Consider the following 20,929-nt stretch of genomic DNA (forward strand, 5'->3'; position numbering starts at 1 on the left):
CCACTGTTTATAAATTCACCCTTTTTGACCTTCAATTGATGCTTGATCTGCAGTGGGTGCTCACCTCCACCAGGTGGCATTAGATTCATGAGGAAGTTCAAAACACTTGTTAGAAAGCCCCTAAATAAGAGGAGGAGACAGGAGAAGACTGGTGTATATCAAATAATTTAAAACGTTCCTTTACTTACATACATTAGGTTTTCTAAACTATCAAAGAAAAATGGATGAGCTCATACTTGAGCTGGATTGCTTAAGATCCAAATACATACATATGCAAATATCAGCAAAGGCAATAAAGCTTTTAAAAAAAAAGAAAAAGAAAATCTGCTTATAGAGCATTGAGCAAATACTCAAGGCCAGGATTCACCAAAAAATCGTTAATTCAGCCGCTGTTTAAACTCAGCACTCGGAGACTGACACCTGTTTAATTTGTGTGCACATTTAAAAGTATTTTGCAGATAGAAAGAAAGACTGTGGGTCGGCTGTGCCTGCCTTATCTGAAAGTTTCACAGCGTTCACATTCCTGTAAACTGATACTCCCACTGCTGACACAATGGCCGTGCTGTCATATCCTCATGAGGACGTTCTGGCTCATTCAAGTTATTTGGCTTAGATTCTTTTAAAATCACTAATTGTGCTTTATTCACATTTGAGATTTAAACAGTGATCTGTTATGCATGTGAGGGTTTGATGCCCCTCCTACGTTACCTTCTTTTTCCTCAGGTACAGTGCTCGGGGAGTACAGTCTGTTACTGGAGTCTTCACATGGGAGAACGAGAAAGGTGGAGTCATGTTGCACAGGCAGGGATAAAGGAGGGAGACAGGTAGCGCAGATTTGAGCTATGTAAAGCAGCTGAAGAATGGTTGTGAAAACACTCGTGTTAATGTCTGGTTGTGGTCTGTGGAGTCAGTATTAATGACTAAGCTAAACAGATGTTTGTAATGTTTTTTACACAGGCTCGTGGACTGTGCAGCAGACAATGGAGGTAAATTTGTGACTTAAAGAAAACTGTATGTTTATATGTTATTACTTAAGAATGACAGAGTTACTGTTCACAGCAGTACAAACAGGATTAATGATTAGTGAAAAGAGTTTAATATTCTCCCAGGCTTTCTGTTATTCTTATTTTTTAAAAGGCTCAGACGGTTGTTTCTTAGCAACAGGTAAAATTTAGCATACAAATCTTCTGTTGATGAGTCTGTTTTTTCTTTGTTTTAGTAAAACTTTGCAGATTTAATGCAGCTGGTTGGATCCGAACATCCTCGCGCCTCTTTCACCAGGACTGCTCGTTAGCTTCCAGATTCAGCAGGAAGATCAGGTACTCGTCTCAGTATTTTATCATACATGTGTCAGCCTGCTGTTGCCCTCAGGTTGCCTCAGTAACCTTTTGCTTATGTCAGAGGGTAGTTAATCAAGTATGAGTACGTTTTACAGAGAACTGTCTTTTTAAATCAGCAGCAGGGATTTATAAGTAACATAACACAGTGTAAGTACACAACTGATAAACCAAGAACGTACTACCGAAGGGTGTGAACGTCCAGCACATCTCCCATATCCAATCCAGCCCATTGGTATCTTTGTAAACAGTAGAAATTGCAGAGATTTAATTAATAATTCAAATGATTTTACATAAAATAAACCGCTATTCCTACTGTGGCCATTCCAGCACCATTGCGCAAGAATGGAAAAGTAAGCAAAGGCTGAAGTATTCATAGATCTTGACAAGTTGCTTGAATAATGTGGTAAAATACTCAGTGTGAATGTTTTGCCTTAGGAGATTCACTGGGTTCTATAACATGTCATTTATGTGTAATAAGGGCAGGTAGACTTACTCTTAAAAACTGAGGTGTAGAGTTAAAATTTGCCTTATTTTTCTTGAGACATCCCACAATGTTTATCATCTGTTTTGTAACAAGGTGGTTCATTAAACATGTTTTCACACAGTGTAGTGGAATGGTGTCAGGTGTTGTGCATATATTATGCTTTTTTCTCACAGATTTCGATTCTATTTGTGGGATTGGCAGTGTTGTGACAAATAACATTTCCAGTGAGTCTTCCGTCCTGTGGATGAACTCCAACTGTTATTGGTTGCTCTTGTTGTGCTTTCCGGCCTGAGATAGTGGCAAATGAACCAGTTCCTGCTGTTAGTTCTGTTAGAGTGACCCTCCAGAGAATAACAAAGATTATAATCATGAAATCCAGCCCAAGATGAGTCTGTCTTCTAGCAGGATGAGAGACGCAAACACCTGAATAACAGGTGATGGCTGAATCTTGCTACATAAACGACCTAGCAAGCTGGTAAGGAACACATGAGCTGGTTAGCGGCCACCAAATGTCCAAAAAAAAGACAAAATTATCTGCTCATAGTTTGTTTCCAGGATTTCAGAGTTCACAAAAGATGAAAAAGACAAGTTGTTTCTTATCTTCTCCAAATTAAGTCAATATTGCTAAAGAATCATGGTCATGAGATGGCAAATTCTACTAAATTTAGTTATTAATGTTTTTTGTTATGTGTTTTTTTCCCCCCTGCATAACAGTGTTTATTGAAAAAGGGTTCCTGTTTATTAAATTGAGTATTTTTTATAAGCAATAAAAGTGCTTTAATAGATTTTTAATGATATGCTTTAATATGAGACACTACTGAGGCCCACAAGTGGAAATAGTCGGTGTTCCTTTTAAATAAGCAAGTACTGTTCATAATTTCAAAGTGATATTTTACAATTAAAAGCATATTTTACGTCCAAATCTATATGAGAACCTCACTTTTAGGGTTAAATTTTGAGTTTAAAGCGCTGGACTGCAATTCAAATGTTTTTTACAGGTTAAAAATGAGAGTTTTAGAATATTTCACAATAATCAACAATGATGTAAATGAAAATATAGTACTGTAAATGAATACACAACACAAGCGTTTTTTAGCACAAATACAGAAAAAAGTACCATAAAATAAACTGCAGTAATAATGCTATAGATGAGTTCACAGTTAAAATACTATAATCAGTGTCAGTGGAAAATACAATAAAAGTGCAGTAAAAACAGAGTAAAAATACTATAAATGAGATTACAGTAGAAGTACTGTGAAAGATATTAGAGCAATACTCTAAATGGAACGTACAGTAAAGTACTCCTTAATTTGTAGACATGTTACCTGTAACTCTGTGAGTGAGGAGCAGTTAAACGAGTTAAACTTTATGGCTTTCCAATTTTTTAAATGGCCCAGATGGTTGTTACTTAGAAACAGGTAAAATTTAGCATACAAATCTTCTGTTGATGAGTCTGTTTTTTCTTTGTTTTAGTAAAACTTTGCAGATTTAATGCAGCTGGTTGGATCCGAACATCCTCGCGCCTCTTTCACCAGGACTGCTCGTTAGCTTCCAGATTCAGCAGGAAGATCAGGTACTCGTCTCAGTATTTTATCATACATGTGTCAGCCTGCTGTTGCCCTCAGGTTGCCTCAGTAACCTGTTGTTTATGCCACGGTGTAGTTAATCAAGTATGAGTACGCTTTACAGAGAACTGGGTAGTCTTTTTAAATCAGCACATCAGCAGTAACAAAGTGTAAGTACACGACTGATAAACCAAGAATGTACTACCGAAGGGATTGAATGTTCCACAGCACATCTCCTGTATCCATTGGATACGCAATAATATTCAAATGATTAAATGAAATAAATCATAATTCCTGCTGTGGCCATTCCGTACCATTTATCATCTCCTCTCTAACTGGGTGTTTTTTCAAGTGTAAATATGTTTCTGTTTTTGTGTTTTTTCCACTAAAACATGGTGAAAGAAGGTGAAAGAAGGTGAAATCTACTTTTCCAATAGGTTATTTTGATGAGCTCAGCCCTATTCAGATCAAATTGCTGCCTGTGTGGTCACTGAACTGCGATGAGTTTGCATGTCTGCTGATAAAACATATTTCTACTTTGTGTAGCAGCAAACAGGAGTCTGCAAGCGTCCAAGTCTTCATCAACATCATGGTCAATGAAAGTGCTGAATCTGGTACGTCTCTTTTGATCTTTGTACTTTATTTCAGACACCGTATTCATATCTGTGTTCATAAGATCCGTCCAGAAAGAAATGCAGTTGGATGTCAGTTTTGATTTGCAACCTTCACATCCACGCTGATTTTTTTTTCTTATAGTAGATAAAGTTTCTTTAGCAGATGTTGTTTGAGTATTTTTTTTAACTTTCTTAAGACTCTAAGTGGGGGATATGAGGAGAGGACTGACAGAGGTACTATACAGCATCCACCTGCATGAAAACGCACAGTGCAGGAAATTCTTTGCATCTGTAATCACTGTTAAAAATGACTCATAAAAATCACTTTATGTAAATGTTGTCTAAGATCACAGAGTTTTTCTGACAGGCTTCACATGGGAGGTGAGAGCAAACAGCCGCCACTACCACAAACCAAAACAGAAGAAATCCTTTCTGTGCTTCCGTTGGGGGAGATCCGCTGTGAGTCAGCCATCCCACACGAAAACCTTACACCTGCTGATACATTCAGAGTCAGGCTGATGCGCTGATGTTTGCATGTGTGTCTTCTACCTGCCCCTCTCCATGGCTCTCCGCATCGGTTGCCAGGACAATGTGGTGCGCAGCTACAAGTACACCCCCTTGACGTTCCTGCCCCTGACGCTATTTGAACAGTTCCAGCGAGCAGCCAATGTCTATTATCTCCTCATCTTGGTGTTGCAGGTCAGATGAAGGCTCTGCTGTGGCGTCTCGCTTTGTTTTTACATGCTATGAATCCAAAAATCCTGCTTTGTGTGCTTCTGTCAGCTCAGCTTTAACAAATGCATAATTTAATATGCTGACATTTTTACATTTTACACCTGATATAGCATGCTGCTAATTTTCTATATTTCACTTTTTCTTTTTTTTTTACTAGTGAGCGTGATCACAAACCAGCTCGTATTTGGTTAATGTAGCTTGTCAAAATGAACTTAACTCAGCAGACATTTGCAAGCATTTTGCATAGTTTATATTAATGGTGGAGGAACTTTATCTGGATGATGTGGCTGACGCGTGCTTGTGTTTGCATGTGGTTTCAAGTGTGTCCCTGCCATCTCATCAGTACCATGGTACATCACCATCATCCCGCTGATCTCCATTCTCTCACTGAGAGGGCTGAAAGACCTCAGCAACGACATGGTGAGGCTTCCCGTCCCTCTCTGAGCTGCATGTTTCCGCTCACACAGATAAAGGAGTTTGAATATAAGTATGTGACCGGGCTCACGCATGCTTTTATGCCCATGCCACTTACTTGTTTCTCTCCTTCACTGTCCTCATTGACTCCTTGTCCTCTCCTCATTGACGGAACCAGTCATCCCAGTAGCATTAATTTATCTCTCCCATCATTAAAGCCTTTCCTTTTAAATGCAGGTGTGATGTTTTGCATGGAGAATTCCCTGGTTAAGTGCATCGCTGAGTTACGGTCGTTAACAGCTCTGGGTGAAATGCTTGCTTGACCCCTCTCTATTGACTAATCATTTAGTGGAGGGTGTAAATCTCCCAGCTGGTGTCACTGTAGAGCCCCGTAATGGCATTTCTCCTTTCTCCTCTTTTCTTCTCAACCTTTCATGGCCACCCTCACTCCCTCTCGCTTGCTCCTTGTCCATCACTCTTACCCTCCACCCTTGTCATGCTTCCCAGCAATTGCTCATTCTCTTTTACTCTCCTTCCATCTGTCTCCGTCCTTCTCTCCCTACATCCGATACAGGCAAGAAGACGCAGTGACTCTGAGATTAACTCCAGACCCTGTGACATTCTCATTTCCCAAAGGTGAGGACAAAGGCGGGGTTATTCTCTCAGGAGCCAACACATCTCCACTTTGAAACAGACCTCTAATGAACCTCTAATGAAGTGTGAATGAGTGAATCCCTGGATAGTCCCGTTTTCGCATTAGAGCAGGGCAAATGCACTGAGCAGTTTCCCCACTTATTGAAAGATAAGAACTATGACCAGCCTCTTAATGACACATGTTTTTTACCTTCTACTGTTTCTGAGAATATTATGTTGCAAATATTACACATATTACAGAAGAATTGTACTATTTCATGTAATCATCGCTGTCCTGCAAAGAACTAACAAACTAAATGCACAAAAAAACACAACCAGTGTAAAGATGATTCATTGTTTTTGTAATTAAACAGTATGAATCTGTAAATTCCTGCCCTGAACAAAACTTTAATTTGAATGTTGGTTACTAATTATGTTTTTATGTGTTGCTTTTTAAAACATTTTGCTTGAGTTTGTCTAGAAAACCATTCAAAAGGGTTTTTTCTTCTCAATCGTTCAGTTCTCGTCTGTTCTCTGTCTCAGTTTTCAAATGAAGAAGTGGAAAGACGTGTGTGTGGGGGATGTGCTGCGGATCCACAAAGACCAAGTCTTCCCAGTGAGCTTCTTGATTCATAAAACGTAGAAATGTGCAGCAATTTTTATTTGTCCTTGTTTCGAGAATATAATAACAATAATATTGTTAGAAAATACAGTACACGGTAAAAAAAAAAACCAGTATATTCTTAGGATAGCTGGATCCAACTGGATTTAGTGCGTGCTTTGTGTCAGTTTGTGTTTCCACACCTTCGCCCTCATCACCCTCTCTGCTTTGTTTTAACGTTTTCTGTTTTCCCACCCAGGCCGATCTTCTTCTTTTATGTAGCTCAGAGCCTCACAGTCTGTGTTACGTGGAGACGGCTGATATAGATGGGTAAAGAGACACAATCAGTCCGGTCCCTGAATAATTCTCTTAAAATGTATTGGCACCGCACACACTGATGTAAATGCAGAAACGTTTATGATGCTTAAAGTAGACAGTAACAGTAATGATACATTTTCTAAGTCTTTGAACAGGACAATAAAAATGCTTCAAATATGGGCGTCAAAAAATGTTTGTGAAGGAGAAAATTTGAAAACATGACATAAATGTAACATCTTTATTAATAGAGGAGGCAGAGGTGTGACTGTATGTGTCAGTGCATACAAATCGTCTTTTATTGAACTCATAAACTACAGAATTAAGACCGTACGACTGCCCTCATCCATATAACCAAAACATTAATTTGTGTTTTCAGTATTTTCAGTGTATTGATGCTCTTTTGTTTGACTTTGTAATGAACACTTCCGTTTTTTTCTTCATTTAGAGAAACCAACCTCAAGTACCGACAGGCGCTCAGCGCTACACATGAAGATCTGACCTCTAATCCCTCAGAGGAGGCCCTCAGTTCCTTTGATGGTGAATAAACCTATTTTTATTAAAAATACAGATGTGCATTTATAAAAACCAAATAGTAAGAGTGAGATCTAATGTGATTTTTTTTCCCCCCAGGTGTTGTACGCTGTGAGGAACCCAACAACCGCTTGTACACCTTCAGAGGTCAGCTGCAGTGGCGGGGAGAGGGTCTCTTGTTGGACAGCGAGCACATCCTGCTGAGGGGAACAGTCCTACGCAACACAACCTTTGCGTACGGCTTGGCTATCTACACCGGTACTCTTTAGATGGGAAAGAGGAGTGGAACTATGTCATCTGTGTTCAGAAAACTGTTACTTTAGTGCACAGCGATATCACTTTTACACAATGTTCCCAGATCTGCTATGTTCACCTTGCACTCTTGCCTCCACTCACTTCAATGACAAATGTTATTATGAGGAATACAATCTGCTGCTAATAATGGTCCTGATTACCTCACTCTTATAGCTGTGGGCGTCTGGCAGATTATAGGCTCTTCCTGTCTTTTGAGTCATCATTGATTTGACATTATTGGACGAGGCAGAAGTGTCACGGATTCCATAGCTTTGACCCTTCCCGTTCTGGTTAAGCAGATCAGTACATCAAATTTATCCAGAGATGAGTTTCATACTATTAATCTGAAGCTGCCCACTGGTGTAACCCCAGTTAAGCCTGACAATAACTCTAAGCAAACTCGCACTCGACATAACCTGCTTCCATCAAAGCTTGCATGTTGTTGCTGTTGTAGGGCTGAGTTCAAATCAGTTTTCTGCCCTAGAATGGTTTTGTCATTTCTGCACACAAAGTTCAGCGACTTTCCACAGTCTGCGAGATTGAGACAGCATCGTCGGAAAACATAATGTGATACTTTATTGATCCCTGCAAAGAAAAACTCTCTCTTCCCCTGACCTCCCTGCACCGGGGTCAGAAACCCCCGGATCTGCTAGGAATTCAGCGTCTCGCTCAAGGGCACATCAGCAGAAGCTTGTTGACATGCGGGCTTGAACTCTCACCCTCTGGCTGCTTGACCGTCTACTCAATCAGCCCGGTCAGCAATAGCATCTAATAGTGGTGTTTTTAACGGCAGGCGCAGACACGAAGATCCTGAGGAACAGCGGGAAAGTGAAACTGAAGAGGACTCAGATGGAAAAAGTTTTTAACAAAGTGGTGATGGGGGTGAGTGCATGGAGGGCATGAGAATAACAACCACGAGACATTTTCTGCAGTTTTTATATACCCTGTGTGTCTGTGCTCTGTCTAGATAGTCCTGTGTGTGCTGCTGGCAGCTCTGTTCCTTGCCATTGGCAGTGGCGTGTTTTCTGCTCAGCTCATGAGACAGAATAGCGTTCTGTCTGCTCTGGTGTTTAACAGCAATGCTGTCTACACCGGATTCCTCATCTACTGGAGCTACATCATCCTTCTCAGCCCAGCCATGCCTATAGCCCTCTACATCTCGTTAGTTCCATCTACAATACTGCAATCATTTGTGGGTGGGGAGAAAAGTGGGTATGCACATCTGCGTGCGTGTGTTGGGTTATTATGCATGCATGTGTGTGTGCCTGCAGGTTTGAGCTGGTCCACACGGTCCACAGCCTGTTTATTGGCTGGGATTTGGAGATGTATTGGCAGCAGGCAGACAAACCGGCTCAGGCTAGGAATACCTCACTGAACGAGGAGCTCGGCCAAGTGGGATACCTGCTGAGTGACAAAACTGGAACACTAACCCAGAATCGCCTGCTCGTCAGACAATGCTGCATAGCTGGGGAAATCTATGGTAACAAGAGCTCCTTCTTTTACAGATTACTGACCTGAAAGTGTGTCGTGACTAAACAAAACACTATATTTAATGTGATATTTTAATTTTTCAGCTTAAAGCAGGCCAGACCATGTTCTGGTCATGCCACATGGGCAGGTGGATGTTTGGACAAGCCAAATACTCTGCTTTACAAAAGCAAAACTCATTAACAGAGAATACATCAGATGATTTTGCACAGATGTTTAGAATCTGTGTTTTAAAATGTAATTGCAAAGTGCCCAGTTATGCAGTTTTTATTTGGATGAAGCCACCATGTCTGGATTGGTTGAGAGATAGAAGTTGTCAGTTAAGATTAGCAATTTTGGTTAATGTCATAAAGTGTGGCAATTGTTATTTTATTTTTGCTGTTTGCACTTCCTCAAGGCTTTGTAAACCCACAAAGGTTTTTATGTTGTTATCTTCTGTGTTAAGCACAATGAGTTTAGGTGTAGTGAAATGTGCTATATTAATAAAATTGGCATTTAAACATGGGATCGACTCACTTTTGGAGTCAGCTTAAAGTAGCACAGAAGTAGCACAGAAAGAACTGCGTGTCTTTGTTGCTCAGCCGCTGATACAAAGTCACACACGAAAGCTTTAAATCAGTTTTTCTCATCAGCGTGACACAACTTTAGCAGCAATGACCCAGTTTGTTCCCCTAAGAATACTTTGTTAGCAACTAATGGTCCAACAGTACAGCCTGTGCCCAGTAATGTGTGAGGTTACATGCTGAGTTATTATTTGCAGCAATTTCCTTCATTAAAAACTCGTACAAGGTAAAGGTAAGTTCAAATTAGACAGCAAAGATTTACAGTTGAACAAAGACGACTCTGGAGAAAGATGCTTACATCATAAACCTCATCCCTCGAGAAAGGCCAGCGGAGACTCCTAACATGCTCAGTGCAACAGTAACCCCAACATTCACCACCACAGGAGAATATTAATACCAACCTTCACCACAGATGACACTTTCTTTTTTCTTTCTTTAAAACATATATATTAATAAATAAATGTCTTATTTTATACATTTACAGGTGATGCCTCAGTCGGGGCAGAGGATGTAGAGGTAAACAATTACACTTTTTTATATGTACTTAACCTTATTCTAAGGTATTCCCTAAAGATCCTTCAGTATATGTTTGAAATGATATCATCTTATATTCTACCTCTTTCCCCGCCTTTGGGCAGCCCATGGATTTAAGCTGGAATCCTTTCTCCTGTGGTGGCCTGTTTATGTCAGCCCCAGCCCTCGTGGACAGACTTAGAGGGAACCAGTGTCCGCTCAGCAGACAGTTCCTTACAGCGCTGGCTTTATGCCATACTGTCATGACAGAGTGGAAGAAACGTAAGGCTTTGCACATGTCGTGAGTCCGTAATGTTTTTTACCTAAGTTGTGAATTTTGTCAACTTAACTAAAGTTAAATAAAGATTAAAGGTTTTTTTTCTCTGCTATTATCTAAGAAAACCTGTAAATCACTAATCTGAATGTGCATGGCAGAATAACTGTGGTCCTTTTCTGGAAGACAACATGTTTTCCTCCTTTGTGCACTAACCGCGTTCCCACAGAGACTCCAGTTTACCAGGCTGCGTCCCCAGATGAGGAAGCACTTGTTGGTGCTGCCAGAGAGCTGGGCTGGGTCTTTCTTTCTAGGGCGAGAGATTTTATTGTTGTCTCAGAGCTGGGCGTCACTCGCAGGTATCAGCTCCTTGCACTGCTGGACTTCACCAGTCAGAGGCGACGCATGTCTGTATTGGGTGAGAGCAGCTCTTGTTAAACACACGCATATAATAGCTTTTTTCATTTGGCTCACACAGGTTTGATTCTAAGTCAAACAGCCTTTTGTTATTTCTTAGACATCCTTTTGTTTAGTCCATACTAAGAGGGGGTTTTTGCCTTTAGTGCGGGAGCCAGAAGGTGGAATAAAGTTGTACTGTAAAGGGGCAGATATAGTGATCCTGGAGAGACTGCAGAAGGACTCTCCACATCAGGAAAGGACTGAAAGAGCTCTAGAGGTAAAGCATTCCTGTTTTGAATCACTATGCTAAGCTAAATTAACGTAATGTTTTTTCCGTCCTGTTAACAGTTATCACGTACTCTGCATTTGCTCTCAAATTTCTGTGACTGCGATGTGTGCAAGTCTACACAGACTAAAACTACATTATCTTCCACTACAGTTATCATTTGTCACATCATCAAACCATCTACACACTATACTGAAGGCTCTTAATCAATGATTAGTAGGTTTTCAAGAACGGATCCAACCAGTCGTTACTAGCTAATGAGATAGCTGAGGCATCCCTGATTATCGCTTGTTTTTTTTCTTCCAGTTCTGCCTGAAGGATTACTCAGTAAATAACGTCAGCCTATCAAAAACCAATCTAACTTATCTTCTGTCAGCTGTTTGCCGAGGCCTGTCTGCGGACACTGTGCGTTGCGGTTCGATCTGTTCCTGAAGCATCATGGGAGCAGTGGAACAAAACTCTGGCTCAGTCTGCCACCATGGTCACCTGCGACCGTGACGCGCTGCTGGAAAAATTATATGACGAGATGGAAATGGACCTGCAGGTGGGCTCGTGCTCAGTGTGGTTTTATATATTGTCAGTTCTTCATTTAAAGGGTTCTAATAATGTTAATGCTTAAAGATTTCAGCCCTTTATTTTCCCCAAAATTTATTTTCGCATTTGTGGAGCTGAGCGCAGACTGATTTAAAAAAAAATTTTCTTCGTTAAAACCTGTTTTATAAGGTTAAACTTGACCAAGTTTCTCACATTATTTTTGACTCTGATGCAGTCATACAACTTTAGACTACAATCACAAAGATCTGGTTTCACCATACACCATTTTCAGTGAATGAATCTCATGCAAAGCTTGAGGTCAGTCATGAGTTGTCCTACCACGCTCGGCACATCAAAACAGAGTTCCACTGTGACGTCCAAAATTTTAATTTACTTTTTACGTTTCATAATATTTAAAATATTCTATATTAAAATGCAAATGTGTTTCTTTTTATCTATATTTGTTTATTATTTTTATTGCCCATTGTTTGGTTTAGTAACAGCAAATAGATTACTGATTTGAAGCATGTTTGTAAGTGATTAAACGTCTAACCAAACTGCACTGGGTTTGCAAGAAACTGTTGATTGACCACAGTCCACTCAGCATTATCACCACAAGCTAAAAACAGAAAATTTGCCTGCATCAGTAAAGGGGGCAAAAGTCGCAGGTCAGACCCGTAAGCTTTTTGTGTATTTTCCCCTACAGCTGAGAGGTTAACTGCATGAGGATTTGAGGCAAAACACTGCAGTGTTCTTGCACTTTATGCATCAGAAACTGTTCAATAAACTGCATTTTTAAACATACCATTGAGAGATATTTGTAGACAGTTAATTAAGATAACAAACACTGGGGATGTTTGAAAGTCTGGTAGTTTGTGATGGCGTCGTTTATTCTCAGTCTGCTCTCTGCTGCATCACTATTTTGTGGAAACTGCATGAACTGCAGTGCATGCAACAAGCACACAACACATTGATAACATTATTGCCTGCAGCAATACAGTCTTTCTCACTGTGACTTTGGTTGCTTCTCTAAAATGATAATCAATTTGAAGGATGTCTGTTCCAACACATTGCAGGAGTTTTAGGGCACGCACAAATGCACAGGTAGGCACTCTTCCCCGGAAGAAGTCTTTAGTCTAATTTAAAGGGCTGATTTCATATTTTTATGGGCATAGTCATAGAACTTTGTGGTATGAAATATGTATGTAATATTTAAAAATGTGAATATGCTGTATGGATGCTGAAATTAAGTCTTGCTTTAGCTGCTGGGGGTGACGGCAATTGAGGACCGACTTCAGGATGGAGTGCCTGAAACCATTGCTCTACTTCAAGAGGCCGGGATTAAAGTATGGGTACTGACTGGAGACAAAAAAGGTATTATGATAAGCTGTGACACAACAAGGAGCATGGCATAAATTCTGAACGTGTCATAAAAATAAAGTTTCACAGTGGTTTCTGTGTTATTCTGATTCCATCTGTGACTTCTTTCCTTGTGTTTGTAGAGACTGCAGTGAATATTGGATATTCTTGCAAACTACTGGATCCTGATAGCAGAATAGTAGAATGGGACGAGCTGAGGTTAGCAGTGTTAGAAATACACAGACACATCCAACCACATGCACATACACACGCTCACACCATCCCATTGATCTTTGTTTGTTTGCCCCTGCAGACAGATACTCCAGTCCCCAGATCCACAGGTCAGTTTCTTTAAGCCCAGACAGACAGAGCTGTGGGCTGTAGACAAGGAGATGGCTGTAGCAAAGACTTCCGTGGTCCTCACCGGACCTGAGCTGGTAAACACACCAACCTGTGCTATACATAGACAATGTAAAGTTTTGTAAATCTTATGATTTGCGGACGATTTGGTTTCATGAGAAGTTGTATTCTGCAGAGACATGGAGAGGCGATATTAAAAGGTGTTGAGCAGTAGATTCTTCTGTTTCTTCTTCTTTTAGGACTAATTTCTTGCGCCCAGTGGAATGATCAAACAAGAAATCATTAGTTTTACATTAATTGGAGATAAATTATCTGAATTTCAGGAGCGGGACCACAACTCCAAACATGCTGCTTCCAGTTCTCATCTATGTTTGTTCCCCCACTTCTACAAACTGTTCGTTCTCGTTTTCGTGCCTCACCCTCTCTCAACTTTTCAATTCTTTAACTCATTCACTTCTATTTAGTACATGAGGATCTGCAAGGCCCGGGAGCTGCCGCCAGTCCCCTTCGAGGGTTTTGTTGTAGGGTTATGTACAGTGAGGTGGTTAAAGTAATTTTTTAAACTCTAGAAAGTCTTCTGTTTGTTACTATCAGGCCTTTATTTCTTTATTTCAGTTCTTGTTTATTATTAAGCCTGGATTTGTTGTTTTTGAGAATTCTGATTGGTTCCTTCATAGTTTCTCGGTTCTTAGTTTTGTTGATCATTTAGCGTTGATCTTCATTTATTCACTAGTACTTGTGCCTTCAGTTTGCGTTAGTTACTGCTTGTATTTAAAGAGTTTCTTAGTTCCTCTGTTTTCTTCCTGCATTATCTCCTCTGTAAAGTTCAAATTTCTGTGTTTCCTTGTTTTTAATCATGTTTTGCTTTACTTTTGACTTCTCTCCTGTTTCATACCTTTAGTTTTACTCCCCCCTCTGTCTCTGTCTAAATTAAGCTCAGTTTTGTCTCATTACCCTCCTGTTCCTGCTTCCTTGATTACCCTCTTGTGTATAAATAGTCCAGTCCTTCCCCTCACTCTTTGTCTGAGCATCTGTTAACGTCCTCTTTGAGTCTATTGCCTTTTGGATTTTGTATCTTGGACTTTGCATCAGCCATAATAAATGACTTTGTTATTTAAGTCTCCCTCGCATCTACGCATTTGTGTTGTTTTCCCCAGACAGAGTTTGACCAGAGGCCAGAGTGGGGGGCCAGATTCATGAGCCTGGCAGAACATTGTCAGTCTGTGCTGTGCTGCCGCGTAACACCTGCACAGAAGGCCGAAATCGTCACGTTGGTGAGAAAACATACCAGCTCAGTGACCATGAGCATTGGTGATGGTGCCAATGATGTCAATATGATCAAGAGTAAGGGTTTATTTGTAGTTCTACAATATAAAAAAGTAAAAATAAATCAGTGTGCTCTGACCATTTGTGTTCATGTTTTAACATTTGCCTCCTTCCTCTTTCCTCAACACCAGCGGCTCATGTTGGTGTGGGTCTGGCAGGAGTGGAGGGAGGTCAGGCGGTGCAGAATGCAGACTTTGCATTGGCCCAGTTCAGGTTTCTGCAGCGGCTGCTTCTCGTCCATGGCCGCTGGTCCTACCGCCGCATTTCCCTCTTCTTGCGCTATTTCCTGTTTAAGACCTGCAGTTTTGCCCTTGTGCATCTATGGTTTGGTTTCTTCAATGGCTTCAGTGCTCAGGTTAGACAAAAACAGATATTAAATTATGCCAGTTAAAGCCTTATAGTCACGGCATGAAGTGAGGTTCAAAAAATTACGTTTCTCTCACAGTCTCTGTATGAATCATGGTTCATCGCTTTATACACGGTTTTCTACAGTGCATACCCAATTCTTTGCCTGGCCTTTTTTGAACAGGTGAGCTGGAGAATTTATTTTAAACTAAAAGAAGATAAGTGTGAATGTCTAAACAATAAAAATCGCCTCTTTCTTTTTTAGGATGTCAGCGCAGAAAAAAGCTTAAATTTTCCTGAGTTGTACAAGTGTGGACAGAGACATGAGCTCGTGAGCCCTCTCAAGTTGTCCTTGTCACTCCTGCATGCTGTGTATGCATCGCTCGTTTTCGCCTTCATCCCGCTCTGCGTTTTCGACAACACGGTCTTTGACTACCAGACGATGGCGATCACGGTTTCCATGGCAGTTACGTTCACTGCCATGATTGAGGTCAGGATGTCTTATGGTTTTGTGTGTACATGGGCAATGCCAATAAAGGGCTATTCTATTCTTTTTTTCATAGATGCAGTTGTCACAGTGAAACAGAAAGTGTAACATTTTTAACTGATTTATATTTATAATAACCACGGTTAAATGTTTTGTAGATAGTTAATTAAGTTTTTTGTGAATGTTATGTTATGAAAACTTCATAATGTTTACAAAATGTTTTATAATTAATTACCTATTCATCTATAGCCACTGTTGGAATACATATTTAATCATTTGAAAGCGATCATTAAAAGTGAAGGCCTTCCCGCTGAAGGCAATCACTTTCTGGCAGACGATCACTTTTTGGCACAACACCTGGAGATAAGGGGGCAAAACAATCACATTAATGCTGCTGTTTGGTTGAGGCAGAATAAAATAGTCGTGGTAAGACAATCACACGACCACTTTAAGATGACAAAGCAACAAGGTGATATATACCACGTAAAACCAGAGTCATAATAAACAATATATACACAGACATATATACACACATATATAGTTTCGCCACGTTTACTGTCTAAGGAGAGCGTTAGAAAGCACTCTCTGCTTATGACCAAAAAATAAAAAAACAAAACAAAAAACAGCCCGTTTGTGTTGGTGGAAAAATGCACCATGTCGACCAATCAAAAAATGATATGGCACCATGACATTTGGTTGTTTAGGAAGAGGGGGAAAGAGAGAGAGAGAGAGCGCGAGTTTTAAAATGTGAGAGATTTGTGATGTTTAGCGTGTTTGGAGTGTGTAGTTAATGTGTTGTCTTGTGTATCTCCAAAAGTTGATTCTGTTCATCTGGACATAGCATTTTCAGTGGAAGAAACGTTTCGTCACTCATCCAAGTGACGTCTTCAGTCTCAGCTGACTGCAGGCTTCTTATTCTGAATTCTGCAAATTCTCATGAGCATTGCATAATTATGATGAAGGGACTGACCTCCCAGCCCATTGTTCCTTCAGTGGGCTGGTTTCAGTAATTATGCAAATGTACTGTTTATAAGATTGGGGAAACCTGCAGTCAGCTGAGACTGAAGAAGTCACTTGGATGAGTGACAAAACGTTTCTCCCACTGAAAACGCTACGTTCAGATGAACAGAATCAACTTTTGGAGATTTACTTACTAGGGGTGCAACAGTACTCGTATTGATATTGAACCGTTTGATACAGTGCTTTCGGTTATGTATCGAACAATACGAATTTTTTTATTTACTTTAAAAACTTTTCTTCTGAAGATGCTATCTGTGTTGAGCGCTTAGTGGATCTGCGCTCAACTACTCCGCCTAGGCTGCACTGTCGAGTGCCGCGGTAGCTCGTTAACGGAGATTTGCCGCGTTATGGCGTTAATGTCACTTTAATGAGATTAACGCTGACAGCACTAGTGGGAACACAACGAATATGACTGCACATTTACACCGACATCATCCTAGTGCAAAGACAAGTGGAAGCAGACAAAAACAACAAGCATGCATGCTACAAACTTTACCCGAGTCATTTAGACAGCCGTTAGCACATGAGTCTCCTTATGGGGACCTGATATGTTTAATATGCTGCTGAGAATATAGCCCAGAAGAAGCATAGCTTTTATTTTGGAAAGAGCCATTTCTCTGTAATAAACTCTCTTTTCCAAATATGAGTGATTTCTCGATCAGATAGATTTATTTTTATTATTATTTTGTTGTTTCAGCAAGATTAAATTTAAAAACTGTACTTTTGAGTAAAAATATATATTTATAATTTTAATAAATGACAAATTAAAAAGGCATGAACATTTTTTTGTATTGAAAAAATATCAAACCGTGACACCAAAGTATCTAACCAAACCGAACTGTGAATTTTGTGTATCGTTGCACCCCTATTACTTACCTGGATGATTGAGCATGCATCAAGACGTTGTGTTGTGTAGTTAGTGTGTAGTGTTGTGAATAGTTTTGTGTTGAGTGTCAGAACAATGAGGCGACTGCCGTCTCCAGGTAGAAAACAGGAGGAGTGATACACCTGCTGTCAGACCTGCAGGTATCAGGCTGAGATGTTCTCCTTTATAGTGGACAGAAATTATTTTTTTGGAGCGGCACAAATAATTTGTGCGGCATTTTATTGAATCCAGAACAGCTGATTGTTCTGTAAATAGTTTGAAATGGTTTGAAAAAAAGGGTAAAAGGAAAATGGCTGCAAATAACTTTGTTGTTCGCAAAACTTGTGCATCTAATTAAAAAATTTACAATTTATATTTGCATTTAAAGTTATAAAATATGATTCAATAAACATGTTTGTGGTTATCACAGTAACATATGTAACATTTTCTGCTAGGAGTTTATGTTTTTTTTTCTCTGATTTTAGATCAATTGTGTTAATACAGTATGTCAAAATGAAAACATGACTGTAAATTCAGACACGTGAGGTTGTGCTGAAAAGGATGATACCAAACAAGGCAAAGTAAATAGTTTCTAAAGGTGAAATGTAGAGGGAAAATCAAAAGTGTTTAAAATGGCCAATTATACCCTGGACCCCAGAGAGTGAAACCTTTATTTAAAGTAATGCAATAGTTACTTTTCAAGTAATTAATAACTTTTAGAATCTTGTAAATCAGTTACTAACTCGGTTACTTTTTTGAAGAATTAACTAGTAACTATAATTAATTACTTTTTCAAAGTAACTTGCCCAACACTGGTGATCTGAATGTAATTATTTTTTTCTTCTTTTTTTCTAACACTGATCTAAATAGGAATGATCTGACCTTAGAAAACGTAATTATATAATTTAATTTTTATTTACAGTAATTGAACTATCTGCTGGTCCGTTATTTCGTATAGACTTACTATATGATTATATAAATGTTTACTATTCGGTCTCCTTTCTGACATGAACACTGTACTGCATATCCAGTTGGACTTTTATCCTTTAATGTGTTTCCACGTCTCAGATTATTCTGCTGACCAGATACTGGACCAAGTTCAACATAGCAGCTGTAATTGTCTCCGTGGGGCTGTTCTTCATCTGTACCAGGATCACCCACAACCGCTTCCTTTTTGAGCAATCACCCAAGGAATATATATTTCTTGGTATTCAGCACAGGCCTATTATTATTTGTTTGTCACTCTTGTGAGATTTTGCTTTAAGATGTCACATAACATCCCATTGTTGGACTAAAAATCAAAAAAGAAAACATGCAATAACAAGGAGCTGATTTCAATTTGTCTTTAGAAAATTGTGGCTCTCTATCCATTTCTGTCTAAAGATATAGTTGCTCTATCTTTGTCCTTTTATCAGGTGCGTCTGATTACGCCTTCACTGATCCAGTTGTGTGGCTCACAGCTCTGCTTGTTGCCTGGACAGCTGTTTTGCCCTCAGTGACTGCTCACGCCCTCAGTGTCATCCTCAACGCCCACGACAAACACAAGGTGATCTTTTTGTGCATGGGAGAGTATGAACGGAGGATCTACTTGTGTATCTTTTTGAAAAGGAATACTTCTCAAAAGGAAAAGCTAAAAATGTAAATTGTATGTCCATTTAGGTTTCGAGTCACTGAATGTCATGCTCCATATCTCACAGTTTGCTCAGTTTATGCCATCTCTCTGTCAAAAGAGAGAAGGTGTAAAAAGGGCCATAAAAACTGAGAAAAACTGTAGACTCATAAACTGCAGCTCTTGACAGGAAACACACAGAAACTTTGTCCTCACAGTCAACAATCACAGCGCATACCACGCCAAACAACCTGCAGCAGCTCGTAAAAACTCTGCCAATCTCAAGTTATTCTTTCTCTGTTATTATCTGATCATTTTCTAGTCATGTGCTGCAGTTTATTGTGAGCTTATTTTCAAAGAACCGGCAGACTCAGATGCAGTACACTAGACCAGAGAGCGAAGTTCAAAGAATTACTGAATAATGCAGCAGTTGCAGCGATGATCAGAAAATCATCAGAGACGGGATTCAACAAAGGCTGCATGGAGCACGAGGGGATCCTCAGACCACAGAGGTTGACAGAGAGTCTGTTGAGAAGTGGGTTGGCAAAGGGGTTGTGAGCACAGCATGCTGATTAGCCGATGCACCCAAGGTGTGCCGCCTGAGGAAAAAGACAGGAACCGGACAACACAGAGACACAGATACACCTTACCTACAGGTGCTGTGCTGGTGCCCAAGTCCAAAGCAGAGGTGAGAGAGCGTGAGAGACAGAGGAGGGAAAAGAGGACCAGAGAAAAGGAGCTTTAATAAGAAGACACTGGAGACAGAAAGGAGATCATGCTTGCAGTTGTAGCTGCTGCTGACATGCCCAGCCATCATCTCCGGTTCAGTTTACTGAGTTTCTTGTTACTCTTGGGTTAAAAGAAACAAAAAACACCCCCAAAAACCTTATATAAAGTAAACAGTCGCTGATATGTTTCTCCCCTTCTGTGACCCAGGTCCACAGTGTATCCCATCAGTCAGTGGAACTGAGGTCTCATTTCAGAAGGGGGACGCCTCTCCGCCGTTCCTCTTATGCTGTCTCTCAGGGAGCTGGGTCCGGACGCCACATCACCTCAGCGACACACATGAGAAAGTGACTGCAAGTCATAACTGCGCTGTCTCAAAGGCGAAAAGCGACTGCCTGTGTGAAACATACGTAATGGAGAGCTGCATTAAAAGTTTTTGTAACAGATAACATCTATCGTCTGCTCCTGCAGCAAACTTTTCTGTGTCTTTCAGTGTTTTGCGTATGGTTCTGTGGGCAGTTCTGTTACACTATTGTACAGATGCTATTTCGAAATAAAGTTAATGATATAATGTACAAAATATATTATGCATCATAAATCTTGTTTATTATCTTCGCATTGGCACTTTGGATCTGTTCAAACAGAGGTAAAAATCAAATCTCCATCTGCTGAGGTTACAGCGGATTTCCTTTGAGGATCGAACCAAACACAATAAACTGACAGCATAGCCTTGTTTTACAATTGTTTTATTTGTTAATTTATTTCAAAACACGCAATTTACCCATATTATCCTTTTAAGTTTTTATTTTTCTGTAACAGTTATTACTCAGATTATTCTCCTTCTCAAAAGTCTCAACTAGAATGAAACTAAAAGTCCTCCACAGGCTCTCCGGCTTCTGCAGTGGGAGGAGGGGAAAAAAGGCTTTCTGAATAGACGCGAGTGGGTTTTTCCCTCGTTTATGTGGGTGCGGAGATGTGTGACGGGTTTACGCTGGGGTATGTGCATGTACACGTGTGTTCGTGTGTGTGTTTAAGTGCAATAAGTGGAATGTCCACACGGCCGGGAAATCACAGGACCCGTAGAGCTGAACATTGTCTTCTAGGTTTGGCAGCCAGATTGTCATACCTCTGATTTCATCTTTGGTTTCAGCAAACACTCTCAAAAGGCAGACTCACCCTCTCCAGCATGTGCCTGTGTCTGTTTGTGTGTCTGTCTGTCTGTCCGAGTGCAATATAAGCCACCATC

At 40.1% G+C, this 20,929-nt stretch overlaps 1 protein-coding gene across 10 annotated transcripts in view; it reads left to right on the forward strand.

Annotated features, from left to right (window-relative positions):
- Positions 1 to 20,265, forward strand: part of atp8b3 (ATPase phospholipid transporting 8B3) — a 41,393-nt gene extending 21,128 nt beyond the window's left edge. For 3 of the 10 annotated variants that reach the window (XM_082523768.1, XM_082523767.1, XM_082523764.1), the window contains exons 2-32: positions 724 to 824; positions 958 to 986; positions 1,233 to 1,319; positions 3,298 to 3,397; positions 3,936 to 4,003; positions 4,371 to 4,462; positions 4,589 to 4,702; positions 5,060 to 5,158; positions 5,727 to 5,788; positions 6,329 to 6,401; positions 6,646 to 6,716; positions 7,150 to 7,241; positions 7,335 to 7,493; positions 8,323 to 8,411; positions 8,497 to 8,690; positions 8,801 to 9,009; positions 10,065 to 10,096; positions 10,219 to 10,375; positions 10,597 to 10,785; positions 10,931 to 11,043; positions 11,429 to 11,596; positions 12,849 to 12,960; positions 13,089 to 13,164; positions 13,259 to 13,382; positions 14,463 to 14,649; positions 14,763 to 14,986; positions 15,077 to 15,160; positions 15,242 to 15,466; positions 18,417 to 18,555; positions 18,764 to 18,894; positions 19,894 to 20,265. In XM_082523768.1, the coding sequence (XP_082379894.1) occupies positions 3,979 to 4,003; positions 4,371 to 4,462; positions 4,589 to 4,702; positions 5,060 to 5,158; positions 5,727 to 5,788; positions 6,329 to 6,401; positions 6,646 to 6,716; positions 7,150 to 7,241; positions 7,335 to 7,493; positions 8,323 to 8,411; positions 8,497 to 8,690; positions 8,801 to 9,009; positions 10,065 to 10,096; positions 10,219 to 10,375; positions 10,597 to 10,785; positions 10,931 to 11,043; positions 11,429 to 11,596; positions 12,849 to 12,960; positions 13,089 to 13,164; positions 13,259 to 13,382; positions 14,463 to 14,649; positions 14,763 to 14,986; positions 15,077 to 15,160; positions 15,242 to 15,466; positions 18,417 to 18,555; positions 18,764 to 18,894; positions 19,894 to 20,034 (3,381 nt within the window). In that variant the 5' untranslated portion in view covers positions 724 to 824; positions 958 to 986; positions 1,233 to 1,319; positions 3,298 to 3,397; positions 3,936 to 3,978 and the 3' untranslated portion in view covers positions 20,035 to 20,265. The other 7 variants (XM_082523766.1, XM_082523769.1, XM_082523770.1 and 4 more) reach the window with 7 other exon arrangements.
- Positions 20,266 to 20,929: the final 664 nt, after the last annotated feature.

The sequence above is a fragment of the Aulonocara stuartgranti genome, assembly GCF_965226115.1.
Source record: "Aulonocara stuartgranti genome assembly, chromosome: 23".
NCBI lineage: Eukaryota > Metazoa > Chordata > Actinopteri > Cichliformes > Cichlidae > Aulonocara > Aulonocara stuartgranti.